The 22,450-nt window shown below is 52.1% G+C and overlaps 2 protein-coding genes across 2 annotated transcripts in view; one reads left to right on the forward strand and one right to left on the reverse strand.

The window, feature by feature from the left end:
* Positions 1-22,450, forward strand: part of LOC134491913 (zinc finger protein 595-like) — a 610,720-nt gene that overhangs the window by 87,224 nt on the left and 501,046 nt on the right. The window lies entirely within an intron of this gene.
* LOC134488777 (H-2 class II histocompatibility antigen, E-S beta chain-like) lies at positions 11,827-17,062 on the reverse strand. The gene is made up of 5 exons (XM_063291123.1): positions 16,963-17,062; positions 15,282-15,938; positions 13,417-13,698; positions 13,109-13,222; positions 11,827-12,003 (listed from the first exon to the last, which is right to left on the reverse strand). Exons 1-5 carry the CDS (start codon positions 17,060-17,062, stop codon positions 11,990-11,992), a joined length of 1,167 nt encoding a protein of 388 aa, XP_063147193.1. The 3' UTR covers positions 11,827-11,989.

The following is a 22,450-nucleotide window of genomic DNA, read 5'->3' on the forward strand; positions in this document are numbered from 1 at the left end:
TTGGTATACAGGACAGTGAATTATTGTACATACATCAGGCAGTCTAAAAATACACAGAGGATTAATTCTATCTCTATTTTATTCATAACAAATTCTTACGTTTAAGATGGAATGCAAGCATGAAATGCAAAGAACATATGGCTTCAGTAGAGAGGGGTGGATGAGGACTGTTGGCTTGTGGAAGGACACACAGGCTGCAAATCCCCTTCCTTCCTTCCTTCCTTCCTTCCTTCCTTCCTTCCTTCCTTCCTTCCTTCCTTCCTTCCTTCCTCCCTCCCTCCCTCCCTCCCTCCCTTCCTTCCTTCCTTCCTTCCTTCCTTCCTTCCTTCCTTCCTCCCCTCCTTCCTTCCTCCCTCCCTCCCTTCCTCCCTCCCTCCCTCCCTCCCTCCCTCCCCTCCTCCCTCCCTCCCTCCCTCCCTCCCTCCTTCCTTCCTTCCTTCCTTCCTTCCTTCCTCTCCCTCTCTTTCTCCTCTGTCTGAAATCTGGCTGGGGGCCAAGAGGGAAATGACGCACCAAGAGGCATTTCCGTTGTGCAGCACTTTGTGGCACTGATGCAAGGGAATCCTCGTCGGTGGAAACTGGCCTTGCCTAGCAGCCGTCACAGCACAATGAAGACCCATCAGACGACATGCTGAAGGTCAAACCGTGATATTCCATTTGCAGCAATTATTGCAGCAGTTAAAAACAGACTTCTCCTTGTTTAGCCTTTTACCCATTTTCACTTCCAGCACACGTTCGTTTAAATACTTTTCCCATTAAGCCTTGACTACACTGTCCTGAGACAGTATATTGTCTTCGTAGACTAAAACGGCATGCAGGAGGTCTCTCCACAGACTGCGGTAGCCTGAGTAACCAGGTTGGTACAGAAGGAAGGGAACAAATACACCTGGATTGTGGCCTGGGCGGTATATGCTGCTGGTATATACACTGGAGGTAACCTTGGTGTGACGTATATATGGGAGGCACTAAAGCCGGAAGTATTTCCGTGATGAGTGATGTCCGGAGGAAACCGACGCAGCCAGTCTGACCGACCTGTGGAGGCGAGCGCTGGTTGCCCTCCTTTGGCAGGCCGGAGAGGGGCGGGCCGGGAAGCAGGCCTTTTCTCAGACCTCCCCGTTGCCCACGGAGACCCAGAGGGCTCCAAGCACATGGCAACTGTGCCTGGTCTCTCCAGGAGAGCCACTGGGGATTCAGAACAAGAGACGGGATCTTCTCACTCATCGATGTGGGTTCTTTAGCTGCTGTTGTTATAACTGATTTTAATGCTTTCGTTTGTAATGACGGGATGACTATGGGAGGCACGCTATTCCACTGCTTAATAGCTGCCTTGCTCAGGAACGTGTGGAAAACCTTCCATCCGGTGGTCCTTGTCCTACCTTTACATTTTACAGGAAATAAATCCGTCCTCTCTTCTCTGTGACAGCCCTTCAAGTACCTGAAGACTGCTATCATCGCTCCCCGTTGCCTTCTCCTCTTTCGGCTAAACCTACCCAGTTTCTTGAAAAGTTCTTCATAAGATTTAGCATCCAAACTGCACAGTATCTTCTCTGCGCTCTTGCTGTCTCCTCGACGTCTTTCCTGTACTACGGTGGCCAGAAGTGGACGCAGTATTCCAGGCGTGGTCGGGAGATCATCGAGTAGAACTGTCTCTTTCTGCCATCTTGACACGGTGCCTCTGCTGATGCGGACCAAGATTTCACTGGCTCTGTTGGCAGCGGCAACACCCTGCTGATTTATGCTGGATCTACATCCTCAGGATTCACTTGGTCTACCACTCTAGTCGCTTGCTCAAAGACAAAACCAGTGTGATTTGCCTGACACAACTTGTTCTCAACAAACCCATGTTGGCTTCTGTGAATCACCTTGTTCCTCTCTAAGGACTTGCAACCCTCTATTTTCTAGGGTTTTCCCCAGTCTGATGTTAAGCTGACCAGTCTGTAGCTTCCTGGGTTCACTTCCTTCTCGTTTAAAAGAGGGAAACAACAATGCTGTTGTCAGTTTCCTTTTCGTTCTTTGATGAGAACCAAAGTATTTGGAGCACAGTTGAATACAAGTGCTAGTAATCAAGCAAGCAGGCAAGCAAATAAAAGGAGTGAATAAATTCATGGGTCTTGGATTCACCTGCTCTTTTTTTTTTCATCTGTTCTGCATGATTTACCACAATTTCTCTCATCCCAGGAAAAAAAAGTATTTCTTTTAAAAGAGAACGGTATATTTATATCTTTATGGTTGCACTGAAAGAAGAGCGTTCAGTAGACCCAAGATTCCCAACACTAAACAATTGCTTAGTCACTTTAGTTTTGAACTAGCTTTTTACCTTCCCCTTCGCTTCCAAGTGACCAACGTGCTGGAGTGGCCTTGGGCAACTTTACTGGCAATCTCAGTATCCTCATTAAAGGGCCTCCTTTCACACGATACTTAGAATTCTGTACGATAGTCTCCTGCAGTCTTTCTCAGCAGCTTTAAGGTGTCTGGACTTCGACTCCCAGAATTCCCCCAGCTAGCTTTAAGGTGTCTGGACTTCAACTCCCAGAATTCCCCCAGTTAGCTTTAAGGTGTCTGGACTTCGACTCCCAGAATTCCCCCAGCTAGCTTTAAGGTGTCTGGACTTCGACTCCCAGAATTCCCCCAGTTAGCTTTAAGGTGTCTGGACTTCGACTCCCAGAATTCCCCCAGCTAGCATGCTGGCTGGGGGAATTCTGGGAGTCGAAGTCCACACACCTTAAAGCTGCTGAGACTGCGAAACACGGGTGTGGTGGTGGCAGGTGAAGCGGTGGTTGTGGAGAACCCGTTTCCAGTTGGCCACAAAGCTCCTTAGGTGACTCTGGCCAGCCATGTTAGAGTAGCAATGAAAGTAGGAGAGACTGATATCTTGAACTCACAGAGGAAAGATGCAATAGCAACCATATATCAAATGTAGCTGCTTGTGTGAATTTCCATTCTTTTTGCTTCTAATTCTTTTTTTGGGGGGGGGGGTGATGGAATGCATCAAGAGCTACTTGAATACCTTCTAAACTTGACTTTTTGTTCTTTTTCATACAAATATAAAAGAGCACAATGCAGACATGAAAAAAGCTTGAATTAGATGTATCATTATTTTTATCTGTTTGTTTACTGGTAAGCCTATACAGGAGCACCCCCCCCCCCTCCTCTCCATCTTGCTCTCTGGGCTGTTCATGCTTCAGAAATTATTCAGAAGAAATGCAGCCGCTCTTGCATGTGCGCAAGCACAGTACCTCTCTGCTGCTCATTAAAGCAGCCCCTCTTTTTTCAGGTTCTGTGTTAGCCTGCAAAAAATGATGCTATAACAAATATAATTAAAGCAGCATGGTTTTAATGTGACTCTTAGAGCAGCATCAAATTTTTTTAGGCTGTTGTGGAAGCTTCAATGAATAGCGCGGAGGTGCTAAGCTCACACTTATGTAAGGTCTGTAACAGTTCTTCCAAATCATTTTTGAAGTAAACACAGCCCTGTTAGCAGATTGCTGGGAAAGCCTTTGGCCCAGGAGAGATCAGAAAAGTCACACACCAGGCATTTCTATAAAAATAATTTTATTTACTGAAAGCAAAACATATTTAAAAGCTTCTGCATTCTTACAGGCTCTCACTGAGAGCTGCTACATGCCTACACAGAAGGGAAACTGAAACCAAAACAAGTCCAGGCAAGTTCTTCCCCCCAGGTGCAAAAATTAACATCTGAAAAGGAGACAATTAAATTCAACCTCTTGGCCAAAATGATTAGTTACCATAGTAACCTTAATCTGTAGTAGAAAACATTAACAGATAAGATTCATCATGGGGTAAGCAAATAGGATTTACATCAGAAGGTACAAATGTTTTGTCTGAACAGATTATAGATTGCTCAAATTTTCACCATTGGTGGAGAGAATAGTCTTTGAGTTTCTAGAAAAATAGAAATTTATCATAAATATAGCTTCTTTCAGGTGTCTACAGAATGGTTCACCCATTTGTTTGGGACAGACGTGAGTAGAAATATTCCCGAGGTCCTATTTCTTCAGTGTATTAGGATGCAAGCTTTTCTCTATAATGTCCTGCACATATCCCAGATGCTTTCAGGGTCTACTGTAGACCTTTACTCCACTCATCACACACAGCAGAGTTGTTGTTTTTTTTGGCAGATGTACAGCATCTTCTAGTCTCTTATTCAAAAATTAAATGTGCCCGGCACTCCAGTATCTTACTCAAGATGCTGAGGGGCTGCCTGTTTAGATCTTGCTGGAGTGAACCACGTCAAGATGCAGCTTGAAGTCACCACACAAGCAGTTTGCCCCACTACAGATGTTGGCTTCTTACTGCTCTCTCTGGTTCTCAGATGAGGAATGATGCAGGCAGTGGCAAGGAAATCAGAGGAAACCACAAATGCAAGGAGAGAGAATGCAGGAACATTGGACCCAGGAGTTATTTATGCAAAAGAATCAGTAAACGTTCCGGCTGATGGTGCTCTTGTTTGCCAGAAGAGCTGCCAGAGTGGGACCTGCTGATCCTTTCGGCTGATCGTTTCTGCCTCTGAGCTGTACTTTCACTGCCTCCTCCAGCATATGCCGAGTTTTGCAATGAGTAAAAAAATTCACCCAACTCCAATGTAATCAAGCAAAAGGGGAAAAGCCTTCAAAATAACTTTCCTTCCTTCCTTCCTTCCTTCCTTCCTTCCTTCCTTCCTTCCTTCCTTCCTTCCTTCCTTCCTTCCTTCCTTCCTCTTGCAGCCATATGTTACTACGGGGAACACCATTGCTTTAACTATGCGGGCCTTTGTTGTCAGTGTGATGTCTCTGCTCTTAACTATTTTATCGAGATTTGTCATTGCTCTTCTCCCAAGGATTAAGTGTCTTCTGATTTCCTGACTGCAGTCAGCATCTGCAGTAATCTTTGCACCTAGGAATACAAAGTCTTTCACTGCCTCTATGTTTTCTCCCTCTATTTGCCAGTTATCAATCAAGCTGGTTGCCATAATCTTGGTTTTTTTGAGGTTTAGCTGCAAACCAGCTTTTGCACTTTCTTCTTTCACCTTCATCATAAGGCTCCTCAGTTCCTCTTCACTTTCAGCCATCAAAGTGGTATCATCTGCATATCTGAGATTGTTAATGTTTCTTCCAGAGATTTTAACTCCAGCCTTGGATTCCTCAAGCCCAGCACGTCGCATGATGTGTTCTGCGTACAAGTTGAATAGGTAGGGTGAGAGGATACAGCCCTGCCGTACTCCTTTCCCAATCTTAAACCAGTCCGTTGTTCCGTGGTCTGTTCTTACTGTTGCCACTTGGCCGTTATACAGATTCCTCAAGACGCAGACAAGATGACTTGGTATCCCCATACCACTAAGAACTTGCCACAATTTGTTATTGTCCACACAGTCAAAGGCTTTAGAATAGTCAATAAAACAGAAATAGATGTTTTTCTGAAACTCCCTGGCTTTTTCCATTATCCAGCGGATATTGGCAATTTGGTCCCTAGTTCCTCTGCCTTTTCTAAACCCAGCTTGTACATCTGGCAATTCTCGCTCCATGAACTGCTGAAGTCTACCTTGCAGGATCTTGAGCATTACCTTACTGGCATGTGAAATGAGTGCCACTCTTCGATAGTTTGAACATTCTTTAGTGTTTCCCTTTTTTGGTATGGGGATGTAAGTTGATTTTTTCCAATCTGATGGCCATTCCTGTGTTTTCCAAATTTGCTGGCATATAGCATGCATTACTTCGACAGCATCATCTCGCAAGATTTTGAACAGTTCAGCTGGGATGCCGTCGTCTCCTGCTGCCTTGTTATTAGCAATGCTTCTTAAGGCCCACTCAACCTCACTCTTCAGGATGTCTGGCTCTAGCTCAGTGTCCACACCGTCAAAGCTATCCCCGATATTGTTATCCTTCCTATACAGGTCTTCTGTATATTCTTGCCACCTTTTCTTGATCTCTTCTTCTTCTGTTAGGTCCCTGCCATCTTTGCTTTTGATCATGCCCATTTTTGCCTGGAACTTACCTTCGATGTTTCTAATTTTCTGGAAGAGGTCTCTTGTCCTTCCTATTCTATTGTCTTCTTCCACTTCCGCGCATTCCTTGTTTAAAAATAATTCCTTATCTCTTCTGGCTAACCTCTGGAATTTTGCATTTAATTGGGCATATCTCCCCCTATCACTGTTGCCTTTTGCTTTCCTTCTTTCTTGGGCTACTTCTAGTGTCTCAGCAGACAGCCATTTTGCCTTCTTGGTTTTCTCTTTCTTTGGGATGTATTTTGTTGCCGCCTCCTGAACAACGTTGCAAACTTCTGTCCAGAGTTCTTCCGGGACCCTATCTACTAAGTCCAGTCCCTTAAATCTATTCTTCACCTCCACTGCATATTCCTTAGGAATATTAGTGAGCTCATATCTAGCTGATCTGTGGGTCTTCCCTAATCTCTTTAGTCTGATCCTAAATTGTGCAAGAAGAAGTTCGTGATCTGAACTACAGTCTGCTCCAGGTCTTGTTTTTACTGACTGTACAGATGTCCGCCACCTTTGGCTGCAAAGGATGTAGTCAATCTGATTTCGGCGTTGTCCATCTGGGAAAGTCCACGTATAAAGCTGTCTCTTAGGTTGTTGGAAGAGAGTGTTGGAGTGGGATGGAGCAGGCCCACCAAGCCATCGCAGGCCAGGAGGCCATCTCACTGGTGGTGTGATTTCTGCAGGAACTGCTGCGTTTCAATCATACGGTTTCAACAAGTGTCCTTCTAACTTTGACAGATAGAACTGACTTTTTCTCTGGTGTTTCAGAAAGGCTAAAAGGGGAAAGGGAAAAGAAGCAGGTCTCAGCTAGGCCTCAGGAGCAAGTTCCTCAGGGTACGATCAGGGAAAGGCCTGTGAGTTCTTCCTTTTTCCTATCTGTCTGACTACGGCTCCCACATTTTCCTATCATTGCCTGTGGAAGGGACATTTAGACACTTGACAGTGGAACAGACTGGCATCAGGAGAACACAGTCTCTACCTCCCTGCATTTCCCAGGCTAAAGCAGAATCATCAAAGACCAGGACTGCCATCCTGTAACCTTCTCTCATGGACCATTCATGGAACATAGAGGTGGATTAAATTATTTCCATTTGCAGACAGCACATTCTGTAAGATGCGGTTCTTCTGCAGCAGAGGAGGACATTTCCTATAAAAAGTTGGGTTGCATCAAATGTCAGTGCTTGACATTTAAAGCTGGGGACAGAGGGAAGGCTTCAGTGCTCATTTGCTGCACTTGAGCGTGGCACAAAAATAGTAAGATTTGGCTGGGCAAAGGGGGGGTAAAGCCGTTGAGTACTTTGGGAATGCTTTGGAGGTATTGGACCCACGATGAAGGTCAGTTGGACATTTGGGGCTAAGAGCGGGTGGTTCTCCAGAGGAGACCACTTTTGTGCCCCTTACAAACTATTGGCCAGCTCTGAAATCCAGGTCTATGTCCACAACAAAGAGCCTTGGAATGGGGCTGTGGGGTTGCTGACTCTTGGATCGTGGCCCCTGCTGTCCAGATCGAGCGCCAGTCCACTGCGGTGCCCTGGCCAAGGCGATGGGCTGGCAGGGGGGCGACCCAGGCTCGGGTCCACCTGCAGCCCCGGGAGGCCCTCGGCCGACGTTGGGCCAGCCACGCCCCCTCAGCCCCCTCTCCCCGCAGCGTCTGTGCAGCTGGGAAAGCAGAGGAGGGGAGGCTGTGCTGCCAGGACCTCCTGAAGGAAGTGGGAGACTGAACTCCAGTAAGGAAGGAGAAGAAGGGGCTCTAAACGTCCCAGGACGATGGGGATCGTTTTTATTCCCAGGAAGAGAATAAAAGTTGGAAATGATATTGTTGTTGTTGTTGTTTCTCTCTCTCTCTCAGACACACACACACACACACACAGAGAAATGCATGCACAAGGGCATTCTCCAAGCCACTGTGCAACCCCCACACACTCAATGGACAGCCAGGTGTTTTAGGAGCCTTGGAAGGGACGAGCGGTGGAGTGCGGGGAGAGATTGCCCTGATGCTCCTGGCTGGGGTTCTACGGCCGGCTTGTCAAAAACAGACTCCTGAAATCAGATCAAGCGCTTCTTATTGGAAAATGTTCTGGGGTAAAAGTACTGCTAGAACTTCAACGTGTTACGTGAATGAAATGAGCGATGCCCGCATGCTGTTCCTGTATTGGCAGGAGAACATCCACATACTTCTGGAACATCCTCCCCTTCCTTTCGCCATCAAGGAGACAAACCAGGACGCCAGCTTCTGCCCAACGTCACCCTGGGTTACAGTCTCCATGACAACTGTTTGACCACCAGAACGAGGCGGGACGCTGTGCTGGATCTGCCCTCAGTTGGGGAGGCAGATGTTCCTCACCACAGCTGTGGAAGGCGAAACGACCATTTTATTGCTCCCGAAGGGGCTGCCAGGATTGCACGTCCTGCCACGGCGCCAGGAAGGAGCTTCTTCCCGCCAGTCCACCAAGCAGGGCGACAGGAGCATGGGGAGAAACCGCCAGGCTTGCCGAGTAGGTGAGAAGGCTAACGGGGGAGGCTTTCTTAATGTGCAATTGCGACACCTACAGGCTGGGAGGATCAACGCACTGAGGTGAGCATTTCAGCACCAAGGATAGACCGGAGCACAAATCCCGAGGATTTAAGCTGCTGCTTCTGCAGGCTCCCTTCACTCGAATCTTTGACGTGCAGCGGATCACTGGCTTCAGTAAAGATTCCTTCATTGCCTAAGTGACTCGTGTAAGGAGTTCTCAGTTAATAGCTAAAGGCTCGAGGCACACAGCGAGATTCAAGTCACTATAGCAACCATACCCCAAAACTCCGAGTTTACCGAGGAAGGTCCACAGGCGGCATATCCAGAACCTGAAGGATCCCCTCCGGTGTCAGGAGGAGAAGGGGCGGAAGAGGAAGGTGAAGCAAACTCGGGCCAGAGCGCACGAGAGTGCTCAGCACCAGAGGCCATCTCGCCAAATTGGGCAGAGGAGGAAGGGAAGCACAGGTCCCCGACGAACTCAACCAGATGAGAGACCGCGGGGAGACCAGAAGAGCGGGGCTTCAAGCAGAACGTCCCCACCAGCTTCAAGAGTGCACCTTGATCCAGGGCAGCTGCCTGGTCCCTGGACGTAGGAGGAGGCGCCGAGAGGGATCCGGACCGGTGGGCAAATACATGCAAGAAGGGCCCCTGCCCCATGTGGTCAAGTTAAAGGCAGCAGATGGAGGAGGTGAAACGGGAGGCGAGTTGAATGGAGGAGCGCATATCCGACCTACAGGAAGCGGTTGAGCAGCTTCTTCGGAAACTGCGCCTGGGGGTGGCAGCCAGCACAGTGACAAAAGGCCAGTCATCCCCAAGGGGGGAGAGCGGCGAATCCAACCCAGAGGGAGGACGTGGAGCAGCCCAGCTGGCACCCTCTCGCCCCCCTCGCAACGGCACCGCAGCCGGAGCAGCGAGGTGGGCCCCGGACACAGATGGACCCCTCGGCACAGGAGACTTGAGGGTGAAGCTAGCCGGGGACCCTAGAAGCCTGGCCTGCTTCCTGACCCACGTGAGGGGGTTGCTGGAAGAGTGTGAGGGGTCTTTTCCCACTGAAGCCTCCAAGATGCGGTACATTTCTACCCACCTTGAAGGCGAGGCAGCAGAACGGTTGGCGGAAATGCACGACTCGGGATCTCCGGAGCCGACGGACTTCGAGCGTTTTATGAGCGCTCGGAGAGATCGATTTGAAGGCCCCTCTCTAAGATGAAGGCCAAGACAAGCTTGCCGTATATTAAACAAGGCAACGGATCAGCCTCAGAGTTTGCCCTGGAATTTAGAAGGCCGGCCAGGAAGCTGAAGTTTGAATATTTCCAAGGGGGACTGCACCAGGAGATCCTCGAGTGGTCTTTAGCAAGGGGAGATCCCAGGACCCTAAGCGGATGGATTTGTCTGGCCGGCGAAGTAGAAGCCGTGCAAATCCACCTCGAGAGAGAGCAGCAAGCCCAAGTCACAGGGAAGCGGCCAGCGCCACCGGTCCCTCCACCAGAGAAACGGGGAGCCCGTAAGTCGTGGGAGGCGAAGGAGTGACAGTCCAGGCGGGGGCAGTGCGTTAGATGTGGCAGGGAAGGTAATCGCATCGCCAGCTGCCCGCAATCTGCCACCCCGACGAAGGGCAAGGTGGGGGAAAGCAGCGCTGGGGCCCCGGGGGCAAAGCCCAAGGGAGCCACAGCCACCATGATGGAGGGAAAAACTCATGAAGTCCTATTGGAAGGGGGAGATTCAGCTGAGGAAGAATTCCAGCCGGCGGGACACGACGTGAGCCTGTTCTGAGTGGCGCCAAAGGACAGCGTCAATCGGGTGGGCGCGAAGCTCCGATGGTGAGCGGAAACTGCCCGGCAATGCTGGCGAAGCGACAGATAGAGACATTGGGGGACAGTGGCAACAGGGTTCTGGCGGGCCTGCTGGATTGGGGGTGCACCAGATGCCTCATGCATCCCCCCCTCGTGACTGGGCTGAGGCTGAGACTGAGAAAGCTGCAGGAGCCCATCGGTTCCCTTCAACTCGATGGGATGGAGATGAAAGGAGGCCCAGCAGAGAACCGCACCAAAGTGGCTCGGAGGCGAACAGGGAGCCCCGAAGAGACTTTCAGGTTTATAGTGGCCCCTGCTTCTGATCAGCCTGTGGTACCGGGACTAGCTTGGTTGCGAGCCCAAAATCCCCAAGTGAATTGGGTGACTGGGGGTCTAACTTTTAAGGACGGAATGTGTGAGGGGTTAACCCCGAAAGAACGGACGGTGGAACCTGAACTAAGAGGCGCAGCGTCCGAAGTGTGGGAGGAAGTGGGAGGAGAGGAGAGCGACCTCGTTCCCACGCAATCCAGAGATTTAAAGGAGGTGTTGGGGAAGTGGAGTCTAACCAGCTTCCTCCTCACAGGAAACCGGACTGTGCTGCAGAAGCGGAACCAGGGGCTGAATTGCCCAAGGCGAACCTGAACTCCATGACCCCCAAGGAACGGGGGGCTTTGAGGGAGTTCATTGAACGAGGGTTCATCTGCCCTACTTCATCGCTGGCCACACCCGTCCTATTCAGAAATCCCTTCAGGGGCCCCCCTCTTGACCCCCACTGAGAAAGTGGCTCCTCGACCCCCTCTTCGCCTTCCCTCCATCAAGTAGTCAATCCGAGGATGGGGCCCTTCCCCATGGGGCCCCTGGGGATGCAACCTTGATTCCTCCCCACTGAGTTCGGGAGAAGCCTCTCATGGGGGGGGGGAATTTCAGACCCTCCCCATTCCTCTTGGAGGGGAGCAAACGGAGGATCAGAAATTCGGGATGGAGGGAATTAATCAAATGGCATCTGGTTTCAAGGGAATATGGAGCTGAGATCACACTATTCAGAGAGCATCAGCCCACATGATTCCAGGGTTTTCTTATAGTCTAAAGTTTATTGTTTTATAGCAAATAAAAGTGAAGGGAATTGACTCGGAGGGAACCGCAACGTAGCTGAAGCTCCTGTGGATTCAAGGCTGGGAGAGATGGAGAAACGAGGGGTCATCTGAGGAAGGGAAAAGAGGTTGGGGCTCTGCTGGCAGAGAGCAGTTGATCCCTGAGATGACTTCTCAGGAATGGGGGATCTCAGTACACAGAACATCTGGGATCTCTCTGGATCCGGTGGGCTCGGATAACCGCCAGATGGATTTCAGTTTAAGGGGCTGTGGGGTGGATGGTTGCAGCCATTGCCCTGAATGGGGGTCTGTGCTGAGCAGGAGAGGTTGGGGGGTCTGGAGAGACAGGCAGGCCAAGAGTTCCTGGGGACAGACTAGATGGCCTCTACTCCCCTTCCCATTTCCCCTCCCTCAAAAGAAAAAGAGGAAGGAAAGGAAGCTGGTGGGTCTCGGCAGGGGAAGGTCCAGGCTGCGATTCTCCACCTCTCCCCAACCCACCGCCTCAAACTTCCATCCTTCAAGGGTTGCAAAAGAGGCAGAAATTCATCAGCTTCTGAAAAAAACATCCTTTTGCATCTGACAGCAGGAAGCAATAGCAGGATTAACTCATGAGTGCTGTAAAAAAAGTGATATGGGAGAAAATTAGAATATATGTTAGTAAAATGTAAAGGTTTCCCTTGACGTAAAGTCCAGCCGTGTCCGACTCTAGGGGGTGGTGCTCATCTCCGTTTTTAAGCCGTTAGAGCCGGCGTTGTCCATAGGACACTTCCGGGTCATGTGTCCAGCATGACGACACGGAACGCCGTTACCTTCCCGCCGAAGCGGTACCTATTGATCTACTCACATTTGCATGTTTTCGAACTGCTAGGTGAGCAGGAGCTGGGACTAGCAACAGGAGCTCACCCCGCCGCGCGGTTTCGAACCGCCGACCTTCTGATCGACAGCTCAGCGGTTTAACCCGCAGCGCCACCACGTCCCTCAAGAATATATGGTAAAACCTTCAATTAAATATAGGTAAGTTCTTTTTGGAGAGTCTGCAGAAAAAACATGGGGTGGGCTTCCCCTCCCCCTCCCTTTCAGCCCCCCCAGGAAGGCCCACACTGCAGGGGGATGGTTGATGGGCAGGGACTGGATGGAGGGAGAATCCCCCCCCCCCCATTTCAGGGAGGAAAAGGCTGCAAAGGACCAGGGATTCCTCCCACTCTTATCTCCCGGGACTCGAATGGGGTCTGAGATCAGCTGAGGGGTTGCAAAGGGAGGCTCCAGCATGACGTTGCCCACATGGAATTTATCCCTAATTGGCTTGTTGGATGGAGGTTGCTGAAAAGAAAGAGAGAGAGAGAGAGACAACCAAAACTGAAAAAGGTCTGGAGCACTTAGGGGTCCCACTCTCAATTGACAGCCAATAATACTTTGCATTTTATTCTCTTACAGCCCCTCCAAGAATCACGCTTCCTAAGGAAAACCCTCCATGCTGACTTCTATCTGGCCCTGATCGATCTGGGCAACAGATTACTCAGGATCATGCCCTCAAGGGATCCCCCCAAGCATTTCCCTCTTTCTGTGGCAGTTTAGTGCCATTGGAGAATCTGTAGTGGCTCAGTGGGGCCACCAGCCTTGGTACTGCGGGGTCCAGGAAGACCTTCTATGCCATCTTGATCAGATGCCTCCCCTACATGATCCCCTCCCCATCTCTCCTTATCCAGCCCCAAAGACTCACCTTTCTTGCTCTTCAGGTAGAGGGAGAGCCCCACAGCCAGGAAGGCCACCCCCAGCATGGCCCCCACGGCCCCCGTCCAGAGTTTGCTCCTGGCAGAGTGGGAGGAACGTGGCTCTGGGGAGGGAGAGGGAGAAGGAGCCTGGCGTGAGCAGGAGGGTCAGGGCCAGCTTCCTCCAGGGGGTCCGTTCTGGCTCTGGACTCAGAGAGGGTCTTGCCAGCCCCAGCGGTGCCCTGTTCTCGGGCAGGATGGTGTCCCTAGACCGGGAGGGCAGGGAGGGCAGGGCAGGGCAGGGCAGGGGGGGGCTTACCCCACTGGACGGTGATGGGGGCCTCCAGGCTGGCGTGCCCCACCTGGCAAGCGTAGACGTCCCCCCGCTGGGGCCGGGTCTCCAGCATCACCTGGCGCTGGTAGGTCCAGTCTCCATTCTGCAGCTCCTCCCCGAAGGCGACGCCCTCCTTCTCCGGCCGCCCGTTCTTCAGCCACCGGATGTCGATCTCCAGGGGGTAAAAGCCCGTCGCAGTGCAGAGGAGGATGGTGTTGGGGTCCGCGGGGTCCGCCTTGGTGGGGGAGATGGTGATGGTGGGCTTGGCTGGGGGGGAAGCAGGAGGAGAAGGAGGGACGTGGGAGAATCAGCAGGGCCAAAAGCAGGAAGGATTTCAATTTTTAAATTACGGAATGAAGACAAAATAACAAACTTGGCCTCTACCAAATAAAAGCAAAGATTAATTCTACAAGATTTTTTCAAAAATTAACAGAATTGGAAGAAGGTGAAATATTGTCTTTGGAGACACCAGTGGACTCTCAGGTCTGAATTTAGATAGATCGTCTCAAGGCAGGAAACTCGGACCGGCCCCGATGGACGTTTGGAGAGTGCAAAACCCAACCGAGAGAGGCCGGACCTTCTTCCTGGCCAGGCATCAGTCCGACTCCGGAAGAAATGCCTGTTCGGCCTCCGAGACTTTAACGCCCCCTATTCACGAGGGGCAAATCCCTCCAAGGACATTCACGGAGCATAATCCGATATTATTTGCGTGGTGCTCTGGAGCAACAACATTGACATATACTAAGCAAACCTACAACTATCCAAGAAACAAAAGGGGCAATAAAAAAAAGCAGACCCGGAAAAGCACCAGGTCCAGCCGGGCTCAAGAGTGCAAAGGACGTGAGGAGGAACCGTTGGGAGTGACAATGAACCAGCCCAAGAGATTGAGCCGATGCTGCTCACCGGGGAAGAAAAGCATTTCGTGTGGCACACAAAAGACACATCGACCGAAAAGGTTAGATTCCGAAAAGAAGCATCCAGAAGGATTGCAGGTTGCAATTGACCTAAGAGAGCATCTCAGCCAGAAGGAAGGAAAGCAGCATTAATTTTTCTGCGCACAGAAAAGGCCTTTGACTCCCCATTCCTTCTGTCAGCGGGCAATAAAATAAGCCCCGCACATGATGTGGCATTCACCACCACAGAGCCACAAGGGGCAATAAGGCAGTGGGTGAAAACCATCCATCAATTCTCTGGATACCAAATCAACGTCCCCAAACCAAAAATTATCCACCTTTAAAGCTTCCACACATAAATTTTCTTGATGTAGAACGCAGTGATACTTCATCAAACGTGAGTTGCCCGGTGGCACTTGCATCCTCTTCTATCAATTTTGTAGGTCCCCCACTTTCACAACCGTCACCGGGGCGCCATCAGTAGATATACCCGGTATGTTGACAGTGGTTAAAGAAAATCGCTTTGATATCGTTTTTACTGCTTCGTACAAATCAAGCGGTTTAGCTGTGTCTTTTAAGGGCACCAAAGCAGCCATTCCTTCACTGACATTATATTTGTTATCAACGCCTCTAGTAAAAATGGGAAGTTGAGCCGTATCTGGAGCATCGGTACTTCCATCCATCGCCAGAGCAGGTGGGAAAGGTCCCCTCGGCAAGCACCGAGTCACGTCTGACCCTCGGGGGGAGGCCACTTTCGCGATGTTTTCTTGGCAGGCTATAGCGGGGTGGTTTGCCATGGCCTTCCCCAGTGGTCCAAAGCATGAAATTTTAAAGTAGCAGCTTTACTCTTCAAACCTCTCAAGATAGATTTTCCTGTTGCTTCAATTTTTTTTCCCCGGCATCCCCCCCCCGAGGCCCCTCCCTCCCTCCCGGACTCACCCCTCCGGCCAATCAGACGCCTTGTCTTGGCCGCCTGGTAGTTGTACACCCCGTAATTATGCCGGCAGAAGCGATCCACAGCGGCCCTCAGGTACTGCATGTAGACCTTATTGCTGTTCCAAGGGTCGGCATCGGGCTGCCCCAACTCGGTCACGGCCACGAACTTGCCCAGGTCGCTGTCGAAGAGGTCAGTCTCCTGCCAGTCGTAGAAGTGCCTGTACAGGTAGCGCACCCGCTGCGTCCCGTTCAGGAAGTGGCACTCGGACTTAAACTGGAACAAGAAATGGGCTGCGAGGAAGAGGAGGAGGAGGAGGAGGAGGAGGAGAAGGGCTGTCAGGAGGGAATCCCAAGCCCATCGCTCACAGCCGCGACTGGAGGGGGGACCCACGCGGGGAGGGGGAGGGCGGAGACCTGCTACAGAGGCCGATGGATGGCCTCTGGAGGGCCCATTGGGAGGGGGATCCAGGGGGGCCTTTTTAGCCCCCTCCACTTTCCTGATGGGGCCCCCTGGGGGAGAGCTGGGGGGCTGCGAGAGACCCCCGCCCAATCCCTCAATGTCCCACCCTTGGGGGTGTGGGAGGAAGGCCCCAATCTGCCCAAGGAGGAGAAGCTCCAACGCCTTCCTTTGGCACCAGTGGCCCACCCCACAGGGCTGTCGCTCCCAGAAGATGCCCCCTGAAGGAGGGAGGGGGAAGCGTGTGGGTCCCAGTCGGGCTCCCTGGGGGAGACGGAGAGTTGCTGGGGGTCTGGAGGGGGAGGAAAAGGGGGAGGGGGAGGAGCTTGCTGGTGAACTTCCGCCATCCTCCCAGGGTGGAGAAAGGCAGGCAGAAGCTCAACCGGTGCAGCAGTAATATCCACACCTCCCTCTACCTCTTCCTTGGGAGGGAAATAAGGAAGGGGGCACAATAAGGCTCTCTGGACTGATGCTCCTGGGCTCCCCTGGCCCTTCCCCATCCTGGCAGGCCCCCAAGACCACCTCACAGGGAGGGTCTCCAGCCCCCTTCACAAAATAGAAAGTTTTGGGGAATCCAATTTCGGAGGAGCAAGTCAGATCCCCCCTCAGTTCCCCGCCCCCCGTGGTTCCCCCTCCCCTCCAGGCCCTGAGTCTGCTATGGGGGGGTTGGGCTGGGTGAACTTTCCCAACTCAAAGGCTCCCCAACAAGGGGTCCAAGTTCAACTCCTGCCTGACCTGAAGTGCCTCTAAATGGAGATTCATAAAGAAAAACAAGCTTCTGATGAAGCAAAAATACTTTTGCCAAAATGCACTTTTTTCTCAAACGGCTTTTTGGATTTTGCGGATTTCGGTATGAAAATGCTGCAGTTTCCCTCTTTCCCTTTCGCTTTCCTTCTCCTTCCTCTTTAAATGCAACAAACTTTTGAGGCCCAGGAAGGTCCAGCCATGGGGGAGTGAGAGAGGGGCCCCGGCTCTGTCTCGTCCCAGCTCGGCTGCCTTCCCACCACCCCCTCCCCACCTGGCCCACGACCCTCGCAGCACAACGTCCCTCTCCGTCCTCCTGGGGGGGGTGTAGGGAGGGGGGCAGAGACCATGTGGTGATCGCGGCTCCTGCAGGCTCCCCCCTCTCTTGCCCTCGGCCCCTTCCCCAAAGTCCCTCCTGGGGGTCCCAGCCTCTTTCCTCCCCTCCCCCCAGCATCAGGGGCACCCGCCCAGCCCCCTCTCCCCTCCCAGCCCCCTCCTTACCGGGGGGCTCCTTCCCCCGTTCGCTTCCGGCGATCCGGCACAGCGACCCCACCAGCAGCAGCAGCAGCAGCAGCAGCAGGGGGACCCCGGCAGAGCCCATGGGGCTGCCCCACTTGGGTATCCCAAATAGAGAGGGGAGGGGGACGGAGATGCTCCCAGCCCCCGAGGCGGAATCGGAGGCTCTGGATGGGGGAGGAAGCGTTTTTTCTGAGACTTTGACTTGGGAGTGCCCAGAAAGGCAGAAGGACCAATGGGAATTCTCGCTTATTCAGCGTCATCGTCTCCGGGCAGAGTCTCTCCTGATTCGCCCGGTGGAGGAGATAGTTCGGAGCAGAGAAGGAAGCGGAGAAAGGGGGAGGGGGATCCTTTCGGTCTTGGGGGGCTGCAGCTCCGGGGGGGTCCCTGCCAGCCCCAGAGGGGATCCCCCTTCCTTTGCCCTCCCCGCAACTCTCAACCAGGCTCTCTCTTTCTCTGTGCGCCTGGAGGGGGTGGACTAGATGCCCTCTGAAGGCTTCTCAAGGCCCCGGGGAACCCCAGGCTGGGGCTGCCGGACTCTGAAGGGGGCCTGGTCCTTCCCGGGACAAGACCCTGCAGGGCCAGAGGTCCGGGGAGTCTCCTCGGTTCCAGCTGAGTCGGGGGTCCCTCCGGGGGGAGGCTGGAAGTGGGAGGCTTGAAAGGAGGGAGCACGTGGGAGCAGCCCCTGGGTCTGAGCCTGGAGGCGGGGCAGGGGGTGACGGGGGGGGGAGGCGCATCCTCAGCCCCAGTCAGGCCTGGGGGGGGGGGCAGACGCAGCAATGGGGTCCAGACTCTTCCCCCCGCCCGCAATGCCAGAGGGGGGCCTGCCTGGAAAAGCCGGGGAGACCGATCCGGGTGCTTCTCCAGGCCAAACGGGAAGCAAATGGCCTTGGGATCTGGGGGCCACGGGGGTCCCGGGACCGGCTTTGTGCAGCTAAAACGGGCCAGACATTTGAGCTGCTCCGTATCCTGGGCTGGGGCTGTTTCCTTGGCGGGAAGGCGGCTGCTCTCCTTGCACATCGTGTGTCGTGTGAACTCGGCCCTTGCAGTCTATTAACCTGGTTTGGGTGTGTGAAAGAGCCAACTGGTCTTGCTTGTCTGCCCTCGGCCTCATTAAGGGGTTATTTGAGCAATTGGAAAGGCTTCAAACTACAGGGCGCTGCAGGAGGGCTGGAGTTTCACTTGCGCAGCACCAGGCGGCAGGAACAGGCTGAGATTCCTCATATCCACCCTGTGGAAACAACAACAACAACACACACACACACACACACAAACGGGTTACCTGTGCCAAGGGAATGGGAGGTAGCTGAAGGGAGACAGAGCACAGCCCAAAGGCTACTTTCTAAAGAAGGAACAGAAGAGAACAGCCTCCTAATCCTCATGAGGATCAAGCGAATTAGAGCTTCTGCGAGGGATACAGTCTGTGCCCCAGCTGGGCAAAGGGGTTCCTTTCCTGGATGCTGGGGGTCCTGTCCCTCCTTGTCTGAAGGCACTGAAACCTTTTTCCTCATGTCTGGGAGAATTTTGACTTCTTTTTCATGCAGCTGGGCTCGCTTACTCACGCCACTCATGACAGCTTGGCTGTTCAGACTGCCCTCTGCAGAGACCCCCACTTGACAGTCCCCCTCCTTGGCATCTCTGCCCTCCTTCCCTCATTCCATCCTTGGCTCAGGGGGGCACAGTCCCTAAGCTGCCCCCTCAAATAAGTGGGTGGGTCATTAATGCAGGGGGGGGGGACCTGAGCCCTGTTTCTCCTCCCTCCATCCAAGGAGGGCTTGAAGTCTTCTGGAAAGCCCATCCTCATGAGCCTGTGGAATTCCTTGCCACAAGACCTGGCTGGCTTTCGCAGGAGAGAAGATCCACCAAGGGCCATGGATCTGGAGGAGGCCGCATTCGCTCCGGATCCCACTTGCAGGGGAACAGGGGAGGGAGAGGGACTCTCCCCCAACTCCTGCCTGTCATGCCCAGAGATGAGGCTGGCCTGGTGCAGGTGGACCCCCCCCCCGCCCTTTGCTCCCTCCCTCAGGAACAGTGGGGGGCAAGAGGAAGAGGGGCCGACCGAGGGCAAGATGGATGGATGATATTCTAGAGGTGACGGACTCGTCCCTGGGGAGCTAGGGGTGGTGACGACCGACAGGAAGCTCTGGCGTGGGCTGGTCCATGAAGTCACGAAGAGTCAGAAGCGACTGAATGAATAAACACCACCACCATGTATCGCTTACAAACCCTTTTGTGTGTGCATCCACGTGTACCAACAGGCTAATGACGATATTAACAGAATACAGTGTGGGCAGAATATTACAGGACTTGGCCTTGCAAAATGTATTGTGTTAAAGGGGTACTGCAGTTGTGCAGAAGAGACACAAATGGGACATATGAGTACCAGCGTAAATGTCTTTCTTTACAATAAAAAGTTCTTTCTCCCATATAGACTACTGCAATGCGCTCTACACGGGGCTACCCTTGAAGAGTATCCGGAAGCTTCAGCTGGTCCAGAATGCGGTCGCGTGGGCCATTTTTGGTGCCCCTAGAAGGGCGCTCATAACACCTTTGCTACGCGAGCTGCATTGGATACCACTTTGCTTCCGGGTCCAATTCACGGTGTTGGTTATCACCTTTAAGGCCCTGCATGGCATGGGACCGGGTTACCTGAGGGACTGCCTCTTCCCCGTTTCATCAGCCTGTCCCACCCGCTCACACAGAGAGGGCATGCTGCGGACCCCGTGGATAAGAGAATTCCATCTGGTGGGGTCCAGGAGGCGGGCCTTCTCGGCAGTAGTGCCCGCCCTTTGGAACATCTTGCCCCCGGAGGTCAGATTAGCCCCATCGCTCCTAGCCTTCCGGAGGAAGTTGAAGACCTGGCTCTGCCACCGGGCTTGGGGCAGGGAGGAGAATAATCATACTTGGGGTTGGCTGGTGCCTTGAAGTGCCCCTCCTACGTGATGGTTGAAGAGATCATAGCCATCAGGAGTTTATGAGCTGGGGTAGTTAAGAAATTGTTTTGGTTTTAGTTTTAATGGGATTTTATTAGAATTTTATTGTGTATTTATTCTGCATTGTAAACGGCCCAGAGTCCCTCCGGTCGGAGGAGAGGGCGGTGACAAATTTGATTGATTGATAAACAAACAAATAGAACAGGAAAAAAAGTGTTTTGGGGAGAAAGGACTGGAGTTTATCATCTTTCCACACCTGAGCAGAGCTGGTCACGTAACGGATGACTGGGGAGTACTCATATAACTTTAATGAATTTAACTAAAATGTAATTGGATTGAACGGTGATGCAACGAGATCAAATTTAGATTTTGTCCTGGCCGCAGTGATTTTCCGTTGCGTGGCCTTGGCGTCCCACAAGTACAATCTCCAGCCTAGCAAAAGTTGCACAAGTCCGCCGTTGTAGGTTCTTGGGACCGGTCAGACAAAACACAACACGTATGAGCCAGTTCGTTTTTCTCCTCTACGTATTTGTGGCATGCCCAGGACAGTAAAATATTTGTGGCTCTTTCAGCCAGATATCACGCAAGCAGAATCCACCTAATGTATGCGGACAGGTCCCCTGCCCCACTCCAGGCTTGTTATCAGAGGAGACTGGAATGCAGCCCGCGGCTTTGGGGCCTCGTTGCTCTGCTTTCCGACTTTGGCTTTGGCCAGCACAACGGCTCATGTGCCCGTCCTCGTCTGCAGCCAGGTGGATAGCTCTCACTAGATTCCTCAAAGCGTTAATCAAAAGCTCCAGTTAGCACTGAGCTGGCAACTCTCACAGCCAGCACAGTCTTGATTTCCTTGCTCACAAGTTCAGATCCTTTTCTTCCCCTGGACATCTGGGCCAGGTAGGCAGATCCCGTCCTGCGTTGCCTGCTTCTTGGTGGTCTTGAAGCTCAAGGGCTACAGTGAGCAACAGCAGAGTCCCAGAGAGACCAGAATTTCAGGAGGTTGTGAGTTCCGGTCCCGCCTTCGGCACGAAAGCCGGCCAGGTGACCTTGGGCCAGTCCCCCCCTCTCAGCCCAACTCACCTCACAGGGTTGTTGTTGTGGGGAAAACAGGAGGAGGAAGGAGTATGAGGTATGTTCGCCGCCTTGAGTGATTTCTAAAAATAATAAAGGCAGGAAATAAACAAACAAACAAACAAACAAACCATCCATCCATCCATCCATCCATCCATCCCAGGGAGCAATTGGGGAGCACGGGCTCAGTCCTCTGCTGCCGCATTGAGGCAGCCAATTCAAACACACCTGCAGATGGAGCTCCTGAGCGGCTTCTATGAGACACACGGGTAACTTTGTAAGGGATGGAGAAGTGCCTTTTCCATGGGCCCGGATGAGGGGAACGGGAGGAAAGAGCACTGTGGGGAAAAGCAGGGTCTGGGCATGAGATGCCAACCCAGGAGAGGCTGTTCCTTCAGAGCTGTCTCCAAAGGAGCCCCTCTGCCCCCAAAGCTTGCCCTCTTCGTGCAAAGACAGGAGTTCCAAAAGGGGTTTCCTAGAAAGCTGCACTCTTTGAGGACCGTGAGAAGCCCAAAAGTTCCTTGAGGAGCGCCTGAAGCATCACTCCTAAGGACTCCGGTGGGATGGAGACACCTCTACTGGGGTAGCCAGCTGGGAAGGCAGCATCCCGACCGTTCCCTGCGCTTCCCAGTGGCCTCTGAGCCACGACAAAAGTAGCGCCTCTTGTAAAGACCTTTCTGTGCCCACAAGTAAGTGTTACTGGGAGGCTCATAAGGGTTTTCCAACACGCCTTTTTTAAAAATCTGCAGGTATCACTCCAACCACATCTTTCCAGCCTCTTCCGTTTCAGCTTCTACTATGTCCCCCAACGGATAACCTTCCCTGGTCAGGAGGAGGCAGTATTTCCTGGCTTTATAGTTTGACTTCCATTTCATTTGACTTCTGTTCTTGAAATGCAGTGAAGGCACACGTGCGCACACACACACGGTATTCTGGCAGGCACATGGTTTCTCTTTCTGCCCAAATTTAATTGTAAAATGCACTCCTCACACAAAACATTTATATTTCAGGAAAAATTCTAATTTAGAAATTGCAGGGTGGATTGTTGTTGTTTTTTTCTGAGAAGATGAACAGGACATCAGTGCTCTAGACCAGTTTATTGTTAATCAGTCTTTCCTAACATCTCCTGATTTACATGAAGGATTAAAGTATTTTATGACGTTACAATCTGGACCTGATGCATTTCCAAAATCTGAAATTCCTAACCTACTGCTGTGGTGTAGTGCCTAAGGTGCTGGGCCTGTGAGTTCTAGTCCTCCCTTGGCCACAAAAACCAGCTGAGTGACTTTGGGCCAGTCCCCTTCCACCTCACAAGGGAGTTGTGGGGAAGGAATTCCCCTCCCGGCACAGTTTCTTCTGGTGTAATGGGAGGTAAGGGAATCCTCTGATGAAAAAATGCTCCCTGCTTTCTTCACCCACATTGGTAGTCTCTATTCTTGGTCCCACACCATGGACTTGAGTCTCATTTATTT

This window comes from Candoia aspera, chromosome 2 (assembly GCF_035149785.1).
Source record: "Candoia aspera isolate rCanAsp1 chromosome 2, rCanAsp1.hap2, whole genome shotgun sequence".
Taxonomy (NCBI): domain Eukaryota; kingdom Metazoa; phylum Chordata; class Lepidosauria; order Squamata; family Boidae; genus Candoia; species Candoia aspera.